Here is a 24,350-nt window from a genome sequence, read left to right on the forward strand (position 1 = left end):
TCCACTCACCCTTCACCCTGACATGAAATTAAATTAGGAGAAGGAAGTAACAAAGAATTATCAGGATGTTCTGCATATATCACCAGGTTGACATATACAGTAGTCTGCTTATGGTGTTTTTCTTTTAAAGAACCATTTTCCTGAAGTATTTTCAATGCTATGGAAATGTTTAATGCACATTTACATTATTACTCTGCTGTCAGTTTTAACAGAATATTAGAGCTTAATTTAATAAAAAGAATGTAAAATCCATTACTTAAGTGATTTTTTAAAATACTCATGACAAGATGCTCTGCAGTAGAACCTAGAAATAAAGCATTTTACCTTCATGTATGTCATACCATAACATGTACACTTTATCATTTGCCATTAATTGTAAAATAAATTTCAGGAGATTATTGAACTGTATTTCATTTATGGCAGTTCTATGTGATGAAACAATGAGTTACTAATACCATTCTCTTCTACAGTGTATTATTAATGGCTTTGAAACTGTACCTACTAAATATAATGGAATATACCTTTTCTTTATCATTACTCTAAACTAGCAAGTATTAAAAGCAGAGATTAAATTCATTCCATTCACTTTCATGATATTCATGCCGGTCTCACTCAGGAGTAATTCCACTGAGATCTATGAAGTTGTATCAATTGGGGAACTGCTAGAAATAGTAACACCCAAAAAAAAAAAAAAAACCAACAAATTAAACTCATACTTTCCTTTTCCTTCTTTTCATGTAGTCCTTTTTATTCCACTCTTTCCTTCCCACACCTGGATTTTCCTGTTTCAATAAATACTCATTAATACAACAAAGTTCAAGTGAAACGGAAACATTCTTTCCTGTATCTTACTTGATTTTGACTTCTTGACTCTATATAGAAAGAAAAATTTTAGTTCTATTTTTTATAATTGTATTTAATGTCAGCAGTGTGCAACATTCTGTCAAGGCCAGTATAAAATAAGAAAGTCTGGTGCTTTGGTATTCCCTTTGAGCCCCAAAGAGTGAAATGTGAAGTGCATAAATGCCTGATGTGCTGATTAAGTCAGTCATCTTTCAACAGTAAGATTTTCAGTTACTATTTTATATATCTCAGCACAGTGATTTGTGATGAGCTTCTGTGCAGAATGCATACAGTGAAAAAGAAATCATCTTCAGTTCTGAATTTCTAACATGCGCATGAAATACATGCATGCATTTTAGGTGCCATCTAATGTGAGGGTGCCACCACCATGTGTCGAAGCCTCAGAGTGAATCCAGTGTGACCTCACCAAAGTGATAAAAGATCAGACTGTGGAAGCAGAGATCAATCAGTCAGTCCAGTACAAATCACAGTTAAATTCCATGACACTACAAAGCTGACCTGAGCAACTCAAGCTATCAACATATTTATTAATTTTTATTTTTCAGCTATCCAGCATCAAACAGACTACTATTTGCAATGAGTAATTTAATATTTTTTTTCAGTTATTTTTGCCTCTTCCTGATTTAAAAGCTATTCTGAAAGCCAGTTCTGAAATGTTTAAGGCATGTTCAGTGTTCTTAAAAATTTATTTCTATGAATATTTTTTAGTGTATTAGCAGGGGTTCATTCAAAGTATTCATATTCTGTAATTGAGCGTTCTTTTGATTTTTACCTCCATATTAATAGAATTATTTTCTGGTTCTTAATTGGATAAGCATAATTGGAACAGTCAGATTCTTGTCATATTGCCATTTGTCTATATACCTCAACATACATGAGAAAGTTCCAAATAAACTTTGCAAAAGTATTTTTTAATCTTTAAATTTACTTGTTTCTAGGTATGAGCAGACCACTGAATATATTTATCTATTTTCTGAATAATGCGTGGAGGGAAAAAAAAAAAGAAAAAAAAAGAGCACATGAACACAGTGGAAACGAATCACATGCGCATAAATAATAGCAGAAAAATCTGAGATAATCTTTTTTGTTATTTATATTTTCAATCAAAATCATATCCAAATAAATTCAAAGTTACTGTTGTGGTTTTTTTTTTTTTTTTTTGTAAAAGCTTTTAAATTATTGCTGTTGTAAATTTATAGATCAGATGTAGCGGTTCTGTCATTTAAGTGGAATTGAATGAAGCCTCAAAGTAGAAATTGAGGAGCTGTGTCCTCTGCTCAAGGGCAGAATACCCTCCTAGAAGAGATGCAGCCACTATCCTGTGCCTTGCTTGGGAAAGAACCCTTTTCTCAGATTTTCTCTTCCGCACTTACTTTTGCTGTCACATTGTACTGTATGAGGGACTTGATAAATTTAGGTAGCTTTTTGGAAGTACCAGTCATTTTTTCAGACATTCTTCATAAATTAGGTTTATTTCCCAAGTACTCTATAGCAACAAATATTTTTCACGAAATTCTGTGAAAAATAGTCCATTTTCAAAATTGATGCTATTTCAATTTCTTCATAACCAGAGCTGCATGAAAGTTATTTCTAGCAAATATTTTCCCCTGAAAAGACAATTTTTCTGTTTATTATTTTTATACCAGTAAAGGTAAGGTGGGACAAGCTGATCTGAGCAAGTGGTTAAGACTTCCACTAAATCTAACTCAATTTTATAACATTGCTATAAAACAAGAAATTATTTTCCATTACATCTCCTATGTGACAACAAATATTGATCAGTTTCTACAGCTATCAAAAATAAGGTGGTTAAACTTCTTAAACTGTATTTATATACCACAGCATAGATGAGGTTTGGTTTAGTTTTTAGGTTTTGGGTTTCTTTTTTTTAACCTTGAACTCAGGAAGTTCAAAGTTACAGCACTGTTTTAGGGTACAGCTGTAAAATTTCTGTTATTCTCTGCCTTTTAATTGGATGTTTCATGGTCTATGGCAAACCAAGCTTATGTTTGCTGATTTTTACTTTTAGATTGAGCTGGAAGGAGCAGGTTAAAATTACTAAGGTTAAGTTTTGATCTAAGCATGACTGTTGTCTTCAAACCCAATGACCTTTCCAACTTGCTTGCTAAGCATTTTTGTCTCATACCTTCAGAGAGGGCTTTTGTTTCCTCCAAGAATTAGTTTTCTCCCATGCAGAAGATCATTGGCCTTGGATATGAGCAAAACATTCTTGCCACTGCTTGCCTCATATCTTTTCCTACTGCATCACTGGAGATACCTGGCTTGGATACACAGGATTTGAAGCATATCCATGACCAGGAAGGGTGATCATAGTGGTGGTATTTGTTTATACAATCAAAGCTCCATAATACCAATATGAATATGAAGTGAATTTTGCAGGAAGTTCTTACTTGTAGTTACAATATGGGATATTTTCACTAAGGTTTTTTTGCTTTCTGGTGGGGCTAGTGTGGGTAGCATATGGGCTGTGAAGATCAATAAGCCCTGTAGTGTCATCCTGTCAAAACTAATATCTTCACAATGCTCCTGTTAAGGTTTCCATGAACTAATATCTTCACAATGTTCCTCTAAGGTTTCCATGAAGTTTCTCCATTAAAACACTTGTAAATTTCTTTCTCCATTTTCATTAGTTTCTGGGGCTGACAACAGATTTTGAGGGGTAACACCATTCAAATAGAGCTACTATTTGGAAGCCAAGATGGGAGACCATCTGCAAGCATAGAGACTGATGCTTATATTTTTTTGTATCTATCACTTTTGCTTGGACTTAAAAGATCACAGTGTACTTGGAAGAACATTTTCCAAGGAAATCAATCTCTGTTTCTGCTAAATGAGGTCAAGGTCTGTGAGTAAGCTGCAGAAAGAGTCATGTAAAACTATGTTTTATTAAAATTAGTTGGGTAGCTTTTGTGGAGAAAGAAATATGTGAAATAATGTTTATCTTAATTTCTAAACAGTAAGGAATAAAAAGCTCAGAGGCAGTTTGAGTCATGAAAATTGCTGGTCAAGACCAGCAAAGTCACATAATCAGACTGTCACTGCCATCACAGAAATAAAAGTATGGATGCTGTCTTGTGGTGTGCCTTGACTGGACTGTAATGCATAAGACTAAGAAAAGCCAGTTGCCTGGCTTGACAGTGTATGTTGTTATTTCAAGATATGTGTAGAAAACCTCTTGAGATCATGAAAACCTTTAGCTCAGGCAATAATTTAACTGATTCCTTTCGCAAAAGTACCATGCTGCCGAATTGCAGAGCACTTAAAAAACTGGTTGAAAAAGGTTAGTGATCCATGCGGTTGAGGATTACGTAATAGTGCAATGTCTGACTCAGATTGACAGCTTCTATTAGGTCACTGTCAGACAGTCACTAGATGCGATAGTGGCTCCTTTGCTTGGTCACTTTAGTGTGCTTGCAGTGAGAATAAAGTGCTTCTTGTAGTACAAGGATGTCCATTTTCACAATGTGACCACATTGCAGATCATGAATTTACTTGACTTTCACAGTAAAGTTACAGTGCACACACTGAATGTAGGTTTTATCTTTTGAACATCTCATTCTTACTAGAAAAATAATCCTTTGACATTCAAAACTGACTGGCTTACAGGAATCTATATATGCATACCTGAAATTTCGATATTGTATTAGTCATTTAATGCTATATGTTTTATGCCACTATGTTAGCCCCTCTATTTTTATGGGACGTCCCTGCCAGACTGAAGTGTGGCCTGTCCCTAATACGTGCTTCCTTTTGTAATCCTGAGTGATATAAGCGGTCTAAATTACATTGATTATCTGTAATTGCTAGAAAGTAGTGACTGTAATCCTTTAATTTTAAGAAATCTTCTGTGAGGAAAGCAAGTAAAAAATCTCCAGAGTTGCAAACTTGGGTGTCACTGTAGGGTACCCAAAAGAGAGCAACTGAGCTAAGTATGTGTTAACCTTGTTCCAAATTTTGGAACTTTCATTTCATCCCCTTTCACTGTTCTTCCAGCCCAAACAGAATTCTAGAAACAAACTGTAAGTGCTGCTAAAAAAAAAAAAAAAAAAAAATTTAAGGTCATAAATTTCATCACCCTACACGCTTAGAAGGATAAAATGCAACATCTATACCTGCATATGAGTTATATGCTTAAATACTGCCTATACAACACTTATCAAAGGACTCAATTTAATATATTCTCTTACATGCACATTATACAGACATAACCTCTTGGCTGTTTTCTTTCTGGGTGAAGATGTTGATTGACGGTTCGGAATTTGCAGTGGAATTCACAACAGGCTCTCCAACTGATGTGCTGTGCCTCATCAAATCAGAGAGGCTCTGTGTTCTATATCACAGAAAAGGCATGAGCAGTCTAATCACACAGTATATTATTAATCACTGGAGCAGATCAGAATTTTTTAAGAGTTGACTGTTAATTGTGTGTGCAGACGAGGAGAGTGGATGAACAGATGATCACAATTTTGTATTTGTACTTGTAGAGCCAAGATTTTTGCATGCAATCCTTTGTATTGCCAGTCACATTCCTAAAGGATTGAAAAATCAGACTGTGTCAAAATCTTGCAGATATATTACTGCTAGAATTCTTGCAGACCTTGTAATATAGATAGATATGACTCAGAGATTAATTACGTGTCAGGTTCCTTTAGTGACTACATTTTTAGTGACACTCCTAGCGAAGAATCAACTTGCTATTAGCCACAGAGACGAAGAAAATAAATCCAAGCCCAAACCTGCAAGGCACATATTACCCTGGTGCTGACCACCACAGTTGCTCACCAAAAGCATGTGGATGAAAATAGTGATGAAATGTAAATGTGAAACTTGCCACCACAAGTATATGCAAACTAAAGAATGTTGGATGCAGACCTAAAAAAAAATGGAAAAAACAAACAAACAAAATTAAAAAAAAAAAAAAATCCATTTTTATGACATCGTGGGTGGGATGCCTCTCTTGCTTTTTCTGTACGCGTACCATTCAAAAGGGATTCCTCTTGAGTTTAATTACTTTTTTCCCCAGTTACTCCCCCTTATTGATCTGCCCATGACCTTGGAGTGAGTTTATGTTAGTGGCCAAAACATTTCTTTTATGAATCCCCATCCACAGTTCAAGATTAAATTATATTGTATCACCTGCCTGGTGTGATTGCTGACATGGAAGCAAAAGCCAGACATCCCCTTGAGAGTTTTACCCAAAGTGCAGTATCTCTCATATTACATGCCAAAATGGATTAGGAATATAATTTGAGACTTCATTTTGTTCTGAACACCTTTAATAAATTATATGGAGACAGGCATTTTAGAATATGTATCCTTTTATCAATGTCAAAATTTTTATAAATGGGAAAGGCCACACAGAATGGCTGTAAAATATCAAGACCTTTGGGATAAAGCAGTGTGCTGCATGAGGAGTGTTTGGAAGTTTGATTCTCAGCATCAGCATATCTTCCATGTGTTTGTAAAGACTGAGATTCGAGGAAAGGAGTTTCCCTGGCAACTTCACATAGAGGGTGAGTAAATAAATAAGCAAATGCTGAGAATCTTTGGTGTTCAGTATGGGAATTAGAACCTCTCTTTGTTTACCACCGAGTATAAAATGGGAGCACAACCAGAAATAGTACTTCCAGAAAGCGCAATTTATGTCCTCTCACTTCGAACAGTAACACAGCATTTCTTTGAAAAGACTGCTGTGATCTGAGATGTAAGTACCAATATGGTCCAAATGTCTGTTTCAGTTTGTGTGCATGATTAAATGCCTTCCTGTCTCAAAGCTATACATACATGACATCATGTCTTTACATTGCCTTTCACCTGTGTGCCAGCCTGGCAGTTTGTGGTCCTGGCACAAAACCAAGGATTCAGAAGTATCCTCTTAACTCACTGAACGGACCCATGTTCACCAAATGAAAACAAAAGGTCGATATCATTCACACATTTTCTGAACAGACATGGATATTAGACTTAAGGTGCTGTAGTCCTGATGATGCTTCATTAGGTCATCTCTGTTAGGGTTAGGGTTGGGTATTACAGTGTCTCTGTTGGTAACTACACATAATGTAATTGCATTGTCTTCCTTCTGTATATATCTAATATGAATTCCAAGCACATGTTTGGCTGTTTCTCATATATGCCTTACTTGCATTTTTATAGTTAAGCTGCACACCTTGGCATAGATATCACGGCCATTCTGTCATCTATCTTAGCAGTTATTTACCTTACACTCCACATCATTACACATTATATTGTGATTTTGCGTTGCTCTAAATATTGTACTGCTACAACATAACCAGATTATTGAAAAAAGATAAAATTATGAATGTTGACTCTTCATACTGATCCCATAAGACACTCCAATTATGAAGGTTTGTAAGTCGCTAATGGCCATAAACTATTTTTATTTTATTAGTCATTCTGAGTTATTAATTATCCATTTTGTACTACCTGCTACATTCTCCTGTATTATTTGCTTACTTTCTATATTCCTATGTATGCATTATTTTATTGAAAGCATTTGTTAACTAATTGTTTTTCACAGCTTCCAGTAAAAACATAAGAAACTTAATTCTGCAGTCTCGTAAAATAAAATTAGAGGGGCTATGTTGCATATCAGTACGTCTTTCAAAAGAGAGAAGTTTTCACATATATCTGAGAGAAAGAATATATTTCTTGAATATGTGTTTTGTGAATAAATTTGGAACACATGAGTAGACAGTATAGGGAAATCGAGCTTGTAAAGTGTAGGTAATTTATGCATTCAGGTTTGTTATTTTGCATGCATTTTGACTTTAATTACGTAAGATTTAGTTACATATTTTTCTAACCACTTAATTATTTCAGCAAACTGTTGTGCATTAAGGACACCATGTTAGCAGCAAGGATGAGTATATTCGTATCCTTCAGGGCATCCTCAAAACAAAAAAGCAAATGCAACATGAATGTTGAAAGTAATAAGAATTCTTCAGCTAAATAATGCTGTGTCTATTTAACCTCTCATTCCTATTGCATCAAGTGGGTTTGGTCTGCTGTCCACAGAATTGCTAATTCCACTGTTTATTAATAGGCAGTATGGTCATCAATTATCTTGCCTTATTTCATGAGTAATTAAATGTTCCTAGTATGGCCAAAAAATATCAATGCAATAAAAATCTTAATTGTCTTCCTCTCAGCTATTCATTGCATGATCAGATAGCCCTGTCTTCAGCTGTTAATTGCACTAAACATTGATAGTTCATCACTAAACATTGATAGGTTCAGCCAACACAATCATGGTAAAAAAAATTTGTATTTAAAAAAAATACTGATGGAACTAGAGGCTATGTAGGATGGTGTGTTGGGGTTATTTTCTAGACATATATGAACATATTAAAGCAGGATCGAGGTGTGAAAGTGATTTAGGAATTGCATTGGGTTTTTTCTGTGCAGAATTGTCCACTAAATATTTTAGGAAAAGCACCACTCCTTTCTTTAGTGAGCATATATTATACTTATTCTTCCCTTCCTGGAGGGTGCAGTATGGCACGTTCTTGGGGATTTTTTCTAATTCATTATGCATTCAATAATGTAGCAGCAGTAATATAGTTAAGATAAAATGGAGATATATTCTCGTTAATACTCATGACTTTTATCACAATTGACATATGATAAAATAAATGTTTTCAATGCTATTTCAGCAGAAAAAAACTCATAATGCATACAGAAGTCTGAGAGCTGTGAATAAACATTTATTTACTCTGAACTTCAATCTCTCACAGGTTTTAGAGCGTTTACTGTTACTCTTTTTTGTTACACAGCTGGTTACTCCCTTTTCTGTTGGGTTTTTCTGTAATTTTCTGGTCTTTGCTACTTCTTTTTCCCCCACTTTTTCAATCTGCTGCTCCTGCAAAGATTTATCCTTGTCTTTTTGTGACTCTGTGATCTTTTGCTCTCACAAGCATATTTTTTCTGTTACTCGCTGTATCTGCTCATCTGATTCCTCTCAGGCAGATCAACCTATCTCTTTTCTGCTTTTTTCTCCAGTACTTCCTCATGGAAGATTTCTTGACAGCTCAGGCTCAAAATGGGTGTAGAACTAAATGTTATCTTTTCCCCTAAACATTACCACCATCCTACTTGCCACTCAAGCTCATATAGGAGTGCTTAACCAGTCTTCCTCCACAATTTATGGAAAACGTGTCCCTTTCTCTCTGTACAGACAAATGACACTTTTCATAAGCTTTACCACTTTTTAAGACTACTTGCGCATTCTCTCTAGCATCTATATTGCCAGTCCATCTAAAACACAGCTGGTAACATTGCTGCTGTCATTGATCAAACCATACCTGTACCTTTAAAGCTCATATTTGTCTTCTAAATGTTCCACACTATTCTGTTCTAGCCTATCTGTCATAGAATCATAGAATCATAGAATAGTTAGGGTTGGAAAGGACCTTAATATGATCTAGTTCCAACCCCCCCGCCATGGGCAGGGACGCCTCCCACTAAACTGTGTCACCCAAGGTTCTGCCCAGCCCAGCCTTGAACACCACCAGGGATGGTGAATTCACAGCTTCCTTGGGCAACCCATTCCAGTGCCTCACCACCTTCACAGTAAAGAACTTCTTCCTTATATCCGACCTGAACTTCCCCTGTTTACATTTTAACCCATTGCCCCTTGTCCTACCACTACAGTCTCTAATGAAGAGTCCCTCCCCAGAATCCTTTTGGGCCCCCTTCACATACTGGAAGGCTGCTATGAAGTCAGATAAGTGTTTCCTCATCCAAGCCATTCTGCTCTAACAATGTATTAAGACTGCATATTCTTAATAATTCCATGCCATCCCCTGTGCCTGTTATGACCTCATTACTCTGTAAATGCTTGGTCCTTTCAGTTCTGTCTGTCTACATATACTCTTTTTCCACAGTATGCTAAAATAAAAAATTAATAGCCATTCAGATAATAAAAAAATGAAAATAAATCACTGGTTCTGTGCATGCCCCACTGCATTGTACTTCTTCATGTCTTTCTCATATCTATGAGGCAAGGTTTTACTGTTTTTATCTTACATGGTGCACTAATCTATTGTTAGTCCTAAGATAATTTATCAACCATCTTGTGGACTGTTGCATGATTATCGATTTAAATGGATTTAAATACATTTGAATGAAAATTAACTGGCTGAAGTTTTGTTTTCACAAACCTTTACATGTGAAAGATATTCATAGACACCAGAGACACAAGTATTTTTATTTGGTCATTATATCCTTTACTGGTATGCCTCTTGATGGGATATTGTTGGTCAAATCACCTTTTCAATGATTTAAGTAATAGATCTACATCCTTTTGGGCTTTTCTCTGTTACACAGTCTAATAGATCATACTTTTAAAGGAGTTTGTTGGGATGTAGAATGCTCTTTAGAAATTATAAGGATTGTCACTACAGTATAACTGACAAATCAGCTCTTTGAATATATTTTTTTTTTTTTGTGCTTTTAAAAGTGCCTTTGGCCATTCTTCAGGTAAGCCAGTGAGCTCATCCATTTGGAATATTTCCAGTGCCTTTTGTGGTATTTTGAAAACTTTTCTTTTGGAATTCAGTCTCCTGAGAATGAACGTTTTCTGCATTGCAGGGATGCAGTGAGGGAGAAAGAAATGCAGGACATCCACAGTAGGTTTGAGGTGTGTTTAAAAAAACCCTCCATTTCAGCTCATCACAGATTCAGAAGAACACATAAAACCTGTTGTGATGAAATGCAGAACATGCTTTTCCAGACTGACATTAACTTAGTGCTATTTCAGAAAACTTTGTTCTGAATTTGCCAGCACGTACCTTGTCCACAGCCTCTTAAAACATGAACTTTATCTGAGAGAACACTGGAGGAACATAGTGGAAAACTGTGGATACATGTCTATTCACATTCAAAAAAAAAAATCTCAAAGGTGACATTTCCAAAAGTATTATGCGACTATTGATGCTGGAAAGGAATAAAGTCGTTGAGTGACTCCCATTTCAGTTGTGTGCAGAATAAGAGAGCATCCTCTAAGGATCCTCTGCCCATCAGGAGCTGAGACAGCACCATGAGAATGTTTTGCCACATGTAAAACCGCATAATTTATGCATTAACATCTCAGAGGTTGCAGTAGCAGTTGCATCCAGACTTTTGCTAAGGATGAGAGCTGAAATGAGGACATCTGGCCTCAAACAGGGTGGTGGTTATATCACTTACAGTGAAGAATTCCTTTTCAAATTGTTGCAACCATTAGTCTATAACACTGTGAGTCACTTCAAGGCCAAATAACTGCAGTCAAGTGTTGAGTGTTGAAGTACCTTACACTGTTATAGCAGTGTGCAAGTTTTGGCTATACTAATTCCCCTAATGGTAGCAGGAGTAGGTAGGGATATTTAAACACTGCTTGGTACTCTGAAAATTTATGGAAAATTAAACCAAGCCATGCATTATCAGAGTAAGATTTAATTTTTTAATAGGAATGAGTAAACAGTAACTACAACAACCCTGATTATATAGGTTATTAAACAGTTTGTTTGGTTTAATTTTGACAGAGTTAGTTCCATGTATTATTATTTTATTCTTAATTTGAAAAAAGCTTACAGAAATAATGTTTTCATATAGTCTTGAGATGCTTAGGGTCTAGGCAGACAACATGGAGATCAAGTAAATTGCACTTTTGTCATGAACAGATGTGGATTTAAGACAAAGAACAGTTTTACCTTAACTGAACCACACTTAGTATTTGGTCTAGAGTAACCCAGGAAGTGATCCATTAGGGACACGATCTTTTTTAATGTATTTATTTGGTTCTGAAAGCATGCGGATGAGCATGAATGCCCATGAATGTTTTCAGGACTAAAGTTTTACAGTATAGGTGGTGATACTTACCTTGTTGTGAATTAATGAACAATAGTGAATTTCATATCAGATAATGTTCTTGCATGTTTTCCATCTGGTGAAAAAATACTTTTCCTGTGTATTGCTTAGGTATCCCCTATCACTATGTTGGACATGGCAAATATTAAGGGATAAGAATAGTCAGAGAATGTTTATTACAATTACAGTAAGAAACAATGCTAAACATGCACATGCTGATTTTTCTCTTATCTTGAATATCTTATGTTTTCTGTTGTATTTCGTTTTTTTAGGCCTTTCTCTGAGATCTCCCTGTTGCATAGCCATACTTATTAGATGACTTTGGGACTTGCTTTACATCAACGATGAAGGGATTATCTAGCAGCCGTAGTCATCATCATGGGGTTGCCTGTGACCCTCCGTGTGACAGTCTGCCACACCACCCAGACAGGAAGCCATATTTGTTAAACCCGGTGGACCCCCATCCTGCAGACCACCCTTACTACACTCAAAGGAACTCTTTTCAGGCAGAGTGCATGGTGCCCTACAACGATCAGATTGCCAGCAGCACATTTCCCAGGAGGCATTATAGTTCCCACCATGAACTCAAGGATGAGTGCGCTCTGGTTCCCCATGGAACTGCCAACAAGACAAATCGCATTCCTGCCAACCTTTTGGACCAGTTTGAGCGGCAGCTGCCTCTGAATCGGGATGGCTACCACACTCTGCAGTACAAGCGGACTGCCATGGAGCACCGCAGTGACAGCCCAGGGAGGATCAGGCATCTGGTTCATTCTGTCCAAAAGCTCTTTACTAAGTCGCATTCACTGGAGGGACCATCCAAGGGGAGTGTCAATGGGAGCAAAGCAAGTCCAGAGGAGTCGCAGACGATGAGGTATGGGAAGCGCAGCAAGAGTAAAGAAAGGCGATCAGAAGGTAAGCCCAGATCCAATGCATCAGGATGGTGGAGTTCAGATGACAACTTGGACAATGATGTTTGCATTTATCATGGTCCCAGTGGGGTCATGACCATGGGAAGATGCCCTGATCGTTCTTCTTCCCAATACTTTATGGAAGCCTATAACACTATTAGCGAACATACTGTGAAGTCATCCAGAAGCAATAATGATGTCAAATGCTCTACCTGTGCAAACCTGCCTGTGAATTTGGACTCCCAGTTAATGAAGAAAAGCTCTTGGTCCTCTACATTAACAGTGAGCAGAGCCCGTGAAGTTTACCAGAAAGCATCAGTTAACATGGACCAGACAGTGGTGAAAGCAGAGACGTGTCAACAGGAACGGTCATGTCAGTACCTCCAGGTACAGTGTGGAGAACTGATTACTGTTAACTGTGCTCTGCCGTGTCTAAGGTGTTTGTGGGGGATGGAGGTTTACTCTGATATTTCAGCTTTCCCAAGAGGTCACTGATCATCAGACAAGGGGTAAAGCTGCTGAAATTAAAAATAAACCTGCTTTTTCTTTCCTTTTTTTCTTTTTTTTCCCTGAGCGTTCAGTATTTCAAAGAAACAGTTCATGTTGGAACAGGCTTATAATTTTTTCCTGTGGGAAAAATAAGACCTTTCTGCATACTTTTTGACTTTATAAGGCAGTCACAGTAGGGGTATAGGGAATTTGATGTTGTAGTGCTTGCGCTTAGCATTACAATGTCAATTAACTAAATGTAACCAGGATACAAATTCTTTGATTTCTGTAATTTCAAGATTTGCCTTCATTTACTGCTTATTTCATTATGAAAGCTTTTGAGACCCTTTTGAGAAATTTTGATGTACCTTAATACTTTCTCCATCAGGAAAACAACCTACTTTCCTTTTTGCCATAGAATATAAGTTCTCATAAAACAGTTATTGTAACGTGTCCAGATTTGTTTGTCTGGCTATTCCTCTTTCTCATGGCTTTGAGTCAAAAATAAAAAATCAAAAGGTTGAAATTATTACTTGTTCTGATTATACATTTTAGGAGTACATCACCTACTCCCTCACAAGCTGTTTGCAGTTAATACAGCGTCACTATTTTCACCAGTATTGTATCTTTAAATGTCAAGAATCAGATGTCTGCTCTTGGAGCTATCATACTGCCGGTGAATGTTTGTGGCAGGAACATGGATCAGAAAATATTAAAACTCTTTCATTCTTAGGAGAGCTGTGAATAGCTTTTATGCACTTTAAACGAAGCACTTATGGCACATCTAAGTGTGTGTGTAAGATGGAACAACGTTGCTCAGAGAAGAGAGAAGACCATGAGGAAAAAAGAGGTTTGCTAAGATGATTTGGTTTTATTTTAATGTAGTGGGACTCTTCTCTATTTGTATAGAAACTGTAGCAAGTTTTCTCATATGGGTGCTTTAATGAGGCTGTCAGCTTCCACATTCTGTTGTTTAAGTCAGTATGCAGAGAAAGCGTAGGACTGAGGCATCCACATTTAAAAATTGATGTTAAAAGGTTTTATTGAAGGGCATGCAAAATAGTTTTGAATGCCAGCCCCTGGTATTCTAAGTTTTAAACGTAAAGAAATGGATCTCTGTATTTTCTATTAGTTGTTGGGAGAATGGGTTAGGGGGAGAGGGGGCAATATGAATGCTTGGTGTGTTTGCAGCTGTGCATGTGGACTTGGGGGGGGTGTCAAAATAGCTTCGGGTTGCAACCGTTTGAGTTTTGGGTTGTTTTTTTCTCTTAAGTCTCTTTTGTCTGAAATCTGTGAGTGAGAAGAAACTGCAATTTAGCCTTGATTGTTGTGGTTAGTTTATACCCTGAGGTTGCTTTTTGTTGATGTTTTTGTTTACTCTTTCAGTCTTCCTCTCAGGTTTAGAGAAAATAGCTGACAATTCAGTATGTGACCAGATGGCTAGAAAAGAGCGAAAAACTGTGCCAGCATCAGCTTTAAATGAACACCTCCATAGGGACTTTTAGATAATGTTTAACTGACAGGAATAGACTCTTGAAGTGGAATTAGAGGACACTATCTGTGTCTATGTGAAAATATGTCCAACAATTGAGAAGGGCAGGAATTCAAATAAGTAAATTCTCGCTGTGTTTTCCATTCTCCCTGGTAGTTCTATTTTGGGTTTCCTTTCATTTAATTTCTTTTTTTCTAACTGTATGCTTGTTAGTAAAAGCCAGAGAAATATAACTGTTTTGAAATCATAAATAAATAAATAAATAAATAAATAAATAAATAAATAAATAAATAAATGGAAAACCTTAGCCAGACTTTGATTAACATTGGAAATAATATCCACAGTAGGGTAGATTTGAGAAAGCAGGTCAGGATTACTCTTCTCTATTGGCAACTTGAAAGGATGACACATGGATATAGGTATTAAAAAGTCAGTCTATTTTGAATGCATCGGACTGCCTTTCTCTTCACTGTCACTAATCTTTTTACACTACAAGCCCTTTGGGGCTTGGACTTTGTTCCCTTTTGTGTTTTCACAGTGCCTAGCACAATGGGGCTCAGAACCTAATTGAGGCCTTTTGGCTGTCCTGCAGTATGATTATATATTAACTGGAGCAGAGTATTACTCCGTTAGTAGGCTGCAGAAGTATTCTGTATATCTGTTATTTTCCCGATGACCTTCTCATCATCATACCAAAAAGCTGGTGTCCTATGTTGGAACCATTAGAAATGCACTAAATGAAATTAAAGCTTCAAATTCTTGGCAAAACTGGAAAACTCTAATAATTTAATTTTGTTATTATGATGATGCTTTGTTGCTTTATTTAACTCACTAATTGTTAAATAGATACTTTTATCAACTCTATTTAAGCTGTTGTTTATAGTCCAGGATAAAAACTCTCTGATCCTTGAAAGAGGCAACTGTTTTGTTCATGTGAAACTCTTCTTGTTACAGTATCTGAATTCAATGAAGGAGTGACTTTCTTTCAACACTGGGTATTCAGAATTTTCTTTATCCTGGTTGATCTGTCAGAGATCAAAGACAACATTGACTTCACATTTGCTTGTAAAGGCTTTTATCACTAAAGTATCTGGATGAATTCTCAGTGTAAAGACATAGAAATAACAAACAATTATCTCACTTAGTGTGGTATTTTCCACAGAACTGTTCTGTGGAAGGAGTTGGCAGTAGTTTGTGTTACAGATGGGCTTATTTCTCATAGTTTGGAATTTGGATTGAGTGCAGAGCCCTCCTGCATTGCACAGTCTTCCTTTACCCTGGCAGGCTCCACTTCCAGCTTGGGTGCTGAGGCACAGTGTCTGTCCTTGGCGGTCTAGGGGAGGCTTGTCTCAACACTGTGCATCTCCAGAAAGAAATATTAGCTCCCAAACTAGTCTAAAGACTGTCAAGCAAACCTTTTCCTCTCACCTGCGTTTTGGGAATGAAGTTGTATTTTTCTGTTTTCTTTTATTTCTCCTTTCAAGAATGAGGAGCTGCATAGTAGAAAGATAAAGTCCTTAGTTTTGAGCTGCTTCTTACTTCAGGAAAGTTCTTTTATTTTATTCAGGTTTACAGTTGGACTAATTTGAAGGAAGGTGAGAAGGAATTGTTTGTGTTTCCTTAAAATTCTTCAAAATTCATTCGGTCCTTTGAGAGAATAATTTATGAAGCAGTGCACAGCCTCTCTTTCTCTGGTATCCTCTCTGGAAGAAAATAAAATTAAACAAAACTATTGAAGACAAAATGCAGTCTTTTCTGTGAACAATAAGGTCTAATACACAGGTAGATATTTTTGACACTCTTGTCTTCTATGAATTCATGATTGTTGAAGCTAATAGAGTATCCAATATACTGCAGAGTTTGTTTCAAATTATAGTTCTGCCATTCAGTGTTCCCTGATAATTACTATTCTGATTGTCCTTGGTCCATTAGTTAAAAAAAATGGATAAAAATAAAGGATGACTTTTTTTGTATTATTCCTCTTCTTATGTGGGTCAGTCAAATGTTTTCTTTTGATCCCATCTGATGAGGCTCAAGTCAATTGTGTCAGAGGATGAAAGGCTGAGATTTTACTTCTGAAAACTGAAGAGCAGTAGGTGAGGGTGATGGTGCAGTCATCTGAGTTCCATATTTCCATCACTTGTCCATTGGTGGGAGACTGCGAGAAATGCTATAAAAAAAAATATATATAAGCCAAGTTTCTGGGTGTAATAAATATTTTCTGGTGAAGAAGGGCTCTGTTCATATTGTGCTCAGTTTCCTCTGCAAAGATTGTAATGTGCATTGTTGTATAATGTGCAGTGTGAAGAGACACAATAGTTCAAGTGACTTGTTTTCCACTCTGAAGACAAGGCGTGTCCCCAGGTTCTGAGGAGATACTGCTCAATCCTAACCTCTTTCTGCTGCCTGTGTCCATGGACAGCCAAATAGAGGGCATCACCCTGTGTCAGAGTGCTAATAAGGACCAATATCTGTTGTATGATTTTTTTAAATGCAGTATGGCATTTACAGAGTGTTTATCCTTATGGCACAGAAATTTATGTTAGAACAGTTATCCTGGGCTTATGTGCGCAAGTCTATCTGCATTTTCAATTTATCTTTACTTTTTCCTTGTTTGTAATGCTTGTATTTCTGTCACAACTACCGTATTCATATTACAGTTTCAGTATCTCCCTCTATATGTATTTATATGTAAGTTGTATTTCAATATTCATTAATATTGATCTTCCATTTTTCATATACCAAAAGACCTGCCTTTTTTTCCTCTTATTTCATTATGAATTGCAATTGAATGAAGCATACATTATTTTCCCTTAATTTTTCTAGTCAGAACTACAAAGTATATTGAGGTAAAAGTTTAACATTAATTTACTGAGCTCATATGAAACATACTTCTCAGTAAAGCTGGTGAACCAATTTGAACAATTGTGAAATAAAATGTCAAATGTTAAAATGTATTCTAGGCCAGCTTCCAGGTATGGAATAATCCTAAAAATGTTTGGAGATTTCTAGATTTTCATGAATTTTAAAATAAACTAATGTCTAAGAATATTAAAATTGAAAAAGTGTCATTCACAGAAAGCAACTTACTTCAGCTTTAAAATTGCGAGATGGGTAATATGAATAATGAATAAAGTTACAAAATGTGTGTGCACTTGGAAAATAGAAATTAAACACGAAACAGCTTATTTACAAAAAATAGATTAATAACAAATAATTCCATTGAACCTATATCTTGGTTATTTAGCCTACCTGCAAATCTACTCATTGCTATATTAAGAATCCTACCCTTGATATATTAAGACAAATATGTAGGAGAGTATTTCCATATAGCCACCCTCCTCGTCTTTGCAGTCCTTTAATTTACTTTTTTTAAAAAAAAAAGAAATTGTCAGCTGAATTGGTGGGCATGATCTTGCCACGTATTTCACTATGTTCTCATTCACTTAGTTGAAGCATGGACTGACCTTTGGTGTCTGAGTAATGCAGTAATGGGGGCCACCTAAGCACTAAGAGCTGTTCTACAGCAGTGGCAGTATTTAACATTCAGCTGCAATTTTATCTGCCCATATTCCTTAGGTAATAATTTTCTATGCTTTAGTTTTATAACCATTCTGTAGCTTCTTAGTATTGAGTATACCAGCACTACTTTTTTTAGTTTTTTGGATTAACTTGAATTCCTGTTGGTTCATTATGTTAACATCCCTACGTTCTAATAGCTCATCCATTAATGAACCTAATTCTTGCAGCTGTATCCCTGTTTTGTGTTGCTAGCATACAAACCCATATATAGGATCCAGCAGCATACTCAGGTGACACTATGCTACATATACTGTTCTGTCAGAAATGTTTATGAAAATTATGGCTGCACACAATTTGATGCAGATTTCAGTTCCTTTGTGGATAAGATTTGACTCAGTCCTGGATCTGACTCCTTTCAAAACCCTTAAGTATCTGGAGTGTTCTGATCTTATTCTTTTCAGTAACTTCACCAGAAAAAAAAAAAAAAAAAGAAAAAAATCTTCAAGGCAAATCAAGCTCAGCAAAGAGGATGATTTCAGTCTGCATCCAAGTCTGAAATCCTTAACTTTTATTGTGGAGATATGCAAAGTAGGTGGGGAAAAAAATACTGAGAGGTGATATATTTTCCACAGTCAGTGCAAAGCCATGAGTACTATTTCCTCTATATCCAGTTATTGGGTTGTTTTTGTTTGTTTGTTTGCTTTTGTTTCAAGAAGTACAGATCTTGAGTGGGGACATACTACAGTGCTAGAAGAGTGGTTTGAGCCGGGGGCAGCTGCCCACAGTTTCTGTTCTGCCTTACAAATGCTCTTGTGCTTTGCTTTTTGCACAACTGAGCTTCTGTCACTAGTGAATTAAGCAACAGGAACATGAATTCATTGTGTACTGTTTGTCCTTTCAGCCTGTGCAATGGACTGTCTCATTTGGGCTTCTGATGTATAATGTATTTCTCTCATCAAAGGCTAAGCAATGTGCATTGCAGTTGGATAAGACACTGTGACAGTTCTGGTGGAGGGCTTCCAGAGACAGTCTCTGAATTATCTCTGAGTGTTCTATGCAAATAGGTTTGTGTTTTATTTTGCTTTAGTGACATAACCCCAGCCTGTCAATCACCTTGGTAGGAAATCTGTGAGATTTCCTGGTCTCTAGCAATTCAGTTTCCAGCAGATGAGAGTCAAGGCCATGGCCTTGATTTGGTATCCAGTGGGACACTACTGTAGAGTGTGACAATTTGGAGTCACTGAGAAGGCATGCTGTAATGTTCTGAAACCAGGGAAGTTTCCTAAGGACTGAATGAAAGCTTCTTACGCAGGTGTATTTCATTGTTGTATTCCAAAAGAAAGCATTGTGGAAGTTTCAGTAAAGTCTGTCCACTGTCCAATAAATTTGACAGAAGCTAATAGCCAGCTGGAAATGGTAACTTAAGTGCATTACTTACAGCTGCTCTCTGTGAGAGCACAACATTAGCAAAGCACCAGAGATCATCCAGTTACAGTCAACCAACAGAAACAGTATAAGGGCTGTTTCTCAAAATGCTCTCCCCACCATCAAAAACAGTTTTCTCCCAAGGATGCAGATTCAGCTACACGTTCTCCATCCACAAGCCAGTTTCCTGCTGGCTGATTGATAATGGGCTTGTGGACATGTGTTATGAAAGAAAGGTAAAATGACATCTTATTTATCAATACTGGGATGTGATGCCAACTAGTCACTGTATACAGCTGCTGAAGTGATAAGGGAGAGAACTGATTTGCTCCAAAATAAGGTACCTAGAAGTGAGGGAACATTTCTCCATTGCTAGAGATTGAAAGTGTCCTGTCAAGGACGGGTATTCATGTTAACAGTCATCCTGTCATCCTTACTTGGGCAAGGAGCCATATCTCATTATAGTCCACTGCACTGAAAGCTTCAATGGAATCGAGAAAGATAAGAATAAATGTCTGCCCTCTGCCACAGAGCGATTATCCATGGGTATTACTGAAGCAGTTCTAGTTTCAGGTCCTGACCAAGAGTCTTGCTACTATATGACCTTCAGTTATGTTTCCTTCAGCTAATAGATGTGGTAATTGGTGCTTGGCTTCCTTTCTGCAGAATGCGTTTGGTGGTGGCAAACTTGCAAGGCCCTTGGCTGGAATCATTGTATCCACTTGGCCCTTTTTATGGTTGGTTGGATTTTTATGCATAAGGCAGGAGGAGAAAATTTATCTGGAATCAAGACGTGGTTGTTTTGTGTAGGAGACCCACATTCCTCTTCATAAAACAGGATGTGAATCAGATTGCCAAGCTAGTGGTCAAGGCACCTTTTGATGAACGAAAATCATACACTGGAGCAGTATTTGAAGAATTTTTGTCTATTGACTTGCTATATGAGAATTTATACTGTTTTAGCAGACTTTCCAAACTCTTATTATGCGAAGGAAGATTGCAGTTCTTTGAACTGCTTGTTCAGGTATGATGCAAGGTGCAGGCATTTAGAATTGAGGAAATGTTCCATCTTGGACAGGGTCTTTTGGCTGTTAATGCTGTTCATGTATAAAAAACATAGAGTCAGCTAAATGAAATTAATTTATAATAGAACTTGATTGCTGAAATTGTACAAGCTAAAACAAGTGGTGATGCAGATACTACGCATATTAAGTTTGTCCTAAATAGAAGCAACCTTCCTATCTGCCTTTTAGCAAACTCATGAGGTTTATTAAACATATAGTTCTTTAAGATTTCTAAGGCTTCCCCTTTTTTGCATACTTCAATGATTCTTAATACATGCACACTGATAGAATGAAATGCTGCTCATCTTTATTGGTCTGATTAATTCAGTATTCATGAGTGCTAGGAATAGGCTTAGTGAGTGGAAGATGGCAATTGAAACTTCCTTAACAGCACGCAGAAGAGGCATAATAACGGCTAAGAAAACCAAATTACATGGGTTTGAAAATCTGCACTGAGCAGTCATTAAGCATTGTTCTTCAGTTGTGTGATTTCATTTCATTAAGTATTTGCATACTAATAGAAAGCTAAAGTTACAAGTCTACTGCTGTGAGCGATGGTTAGCCACTCCTTCCAGTCCTTGTGTTTACTTCTGTAGTCATCCACATTGCTTTGGCAAAGCACAGGGAGAAGCTTTAATGATTTCAGCTGCAATAAACCAAATCAAACTAGAGATCAGTAATGAACTTAATTTGCTATAGAAGCAGTCTGTTTGCTATTTCATCCAGTAAGGTAAGTAAGTTCAACAATTTGGGGGGGGGGGGGTGTGAGGGGGGGGGGGAGAAGGAAACTAGATATTCTAATTTTATTGTTTAGAAATGGAATAAAAAATGGGGGTTTACTTTTGTCTTTACATTCTGGGTTTATTTCACATACCACTATGTGTGAGCTTTTGAAATGAATGTTAGAAAAGTGGGGAGATAGTATGCCTGTTTACTTAGTTTCTTTATTTGGGGACCTAGACTGTCTATTAGAAAAATCCAGCTCCTTCATATCAAAAAATGTATTAAAGGAATCGATGAGACACTCCAGCCTGGATAATGATGAAGTGCAAACAGTTCCAGAGCAACACAAATTTAAAAGTCAGGACAGGTAATCTATACACTAAATGAACCTGAATCTAGATAAAATGTTGGCTGGTGGCAGTGTGTTATCTGTATAGCCTGTTCTGTTTGCAAAAGAATCCTCTATCTACCATTTAATCAGAAGAAAGAAACTAGAGTCAGACTTAGCTTTCATACTTTAACAAACATTTTACTAATGTGTATGCTGAAGTCTCAAGTTTCAGTAAATTGCCTGGCTCAGAGGCCTTAGCTGAGTATTTTTTGTGTATTTTCAAGTAATAATGTGTTCTATTTCACTGTGCTTTTTTTTGTGTAAGTGAAGTGCACTCTTGATTTTTATGCTTGTAAAGAAAGAATTGTAAACGATCTTAAAGATCATTTGCAGAATGAAATATTTCCAGGATCTCTATTATTTCAATAGTATGAATAATAATAGCTCTATTTTAACAAAAAAAAAAAAAAAAAGTTCATTGTTAGATCTTAGTTTAGCTCTTCCCCTTTTTCTTGAGAGTAAAAACAATCAGGCATGTGATGTTCCTGCTTGATGATCTGATACTGATACAATGGTATTGCTAAGGTAATTGGATAATATGATTTTCTTAAAAGCATGAAACAGCTTTATCTCAGGTATGTCTGTCTTAATGCCATTAATCCTCTAAGGCAGTAGATACTGTACATACGCACTTGAGTGCAATATAGTACGTGACCCTGCAAGACATAATAGTGGTGATTCAAAGTAAGAGCCTGTGGGAAAATCTGTGCAGACCTCCTGACTGAAAAAAATAAAAGAGATGGAGGTTCACATAGGCCCTTTTCCCAGCATTTTCCAAATCAACAGAAGGAAACACACTACACAGTGTTTAGTACCATATGTATAGAAAATGAATGCACGAAATAATGCGATCAATTTTATTTTCACAATTTGCGGTTTTGAGAAGGCTTTATGTTTTATTTTTTTCCCATGATATGAAGCACTGTATGTGACAGCAAATTGCATTGTCTGCATGAGTTGTTTCAGCCATTTCTTTTAGGAACCAGAGAAAGCTCTCTGAAAATCAGGTCACTTCTTTTACTCGATATTGCTTGAGGCATTTGACTATAGGCACAGAAATATTAAAGTGTTGACATTATTGTATTTGGCTGTATTTTTTAAACAGCAAAATAGGTACAATGAAAGGAAATGCTAAGCCCTAAGACTTGTTTGTCTTACTCGAATAATACAGACAGTGCTCTGAGATCCTTTCGTGACAAGTATTACAACTGTTAATAGCCAAAGCAAAAATCTACTACTTCTAAAGTAGTACTGCAGTTGCTCTCTACAAGTTACATGATGTCTTACTGATTTCTCCTACTCAAATTTCTGAAATCGGGGTTTATGACTCTTTTAAAAATGAAATAAAATAAAAGGGAACTGGACCCAAATTTCTTCCCTAATATTCTCTTAAATACTGAAACCTTACTGAAAAGAAAAAGGAGAAAAAAAAAAAAAAGAGAGAGAGTCCCACTCAGCCTTAAATATCTGCAAGAAAACTGGTCAAATTGTTTAACTAAAATAGCCTTTTAACAAATATCCATTACATTCTTCCACTTCAGCTATATCCAAGCAGTCAAGAGAATTCACACAAGCACTCCAACTTCCTCAATGTGTTAACTGAAATTAGAAGCGTATCTGGGTTGATATTTTAGCCAGTTCTCTAAATCTGGATGTTTTTCCTAACCATAACCATAGCCATCCTTTTCTCTTTGGCTTGTAGAGAGTTTACCCTTAAAACCATAATGTGGTAATGGAATTTGGGTTGCATTTATATTATTTCCTTTAGGTTTGGGCGTGAAAGTGACTTCCAGTACAAAAAACACCCAGGTTTGTGGCACTCCCTGAGACTGCTTTGTTGCTGGTCCATATGTGACCGGCTCAGCTTTCTATTTCTTCTAGAGTGTTTAAAAGGTGGAAGAGCTGCTAAAAAGTTAGCATGCTGGTTTTCGGTGGTTGCTCACTTCACAGAGTGAGCAGAGCTCAAACTGGAAACTTTCTTCCAATCACATCTTACATTGTGAGGCTAGAGCAATGCGTATCATGGCACACAGTGTTTGTGTGAATAAATAGGAAGTTTTGTGCAGAATTCATTGCAACCAGCTTTCAAAACCTAGCCTATTGTATCTAAATTATTTGGAGAAGTTTTGGGGATAAAAAAGATATTGTACTTATGTATGGACTTATTGATAACAGAACTTAAGAATTCAAGGGTTATGGTGCTTGCAGCAACTATAGCTCATCACTTGTCACCTATAAACTACAGCATTACATCTGACAGTATGTCTGTTATTTCGTCAAACCACAAGTGTTCAACTTGCCTGAACTATAGGTGCTGTATGAGCATTGTAACTTTAACACCGCTTTTTCTCAAAGACACCAACTTTAACATTATACTAACATATCCCATTTAGTGCATGAAAGATTAATTCACTTATTTAGTTTCATGAGAAAAAGCACAGATCTTTAACTGGTTAAAGTATAATGAATATAATATTAAACAGATTAAAGTGCATGTCCTCAGAGAATTTACAGATTCCCTACATAATATGACTTAGCTATCTAGTATCTGCCTGAAAACTGATTGGAAATACACTATTGCA

The 24,350-nt window shown here is 36.5% G+C and overlaps 1 protein-coding gene across 1 annotated transcript in view; it reads left to right on the plus strand.

Moving 5' to 3' along the window:
• The window catches only part of DLGAP1 (DLG associated protein 1), a 326,853-nt gene that overhangs the window by 175,644 nt on the left and 126,859 nt on the right, over positions 1-24,350 (plus strand). Inside the window, exon 3 of the mRNA XM_065668051.1 lies at positions 12,024-13,049. Within this exon, the coding sequence (XP_065524123.1) occupies positions 12,096-13,049 (954 nt within the window). The 5' untranslated portion in view covers positions 12,024-12,095. The remainder of the gene's footprint in view (positions 1-12,023; positions 13,050-24,350) is intronic.

Source organism: Lathamus discolor, chromosome 2 (genome assembly GCF_037157495.1).
Source record: "Lathamus discolor isolate bLatDis1 chromosome 2, bLatDis1.hap1, whole genome shotgun sequence".
NCBI lineage: Eukaryota > Metazoa > Chordata > Aves > Psittaciformes > Psittacidae > Lathamus > Lathamus discolor.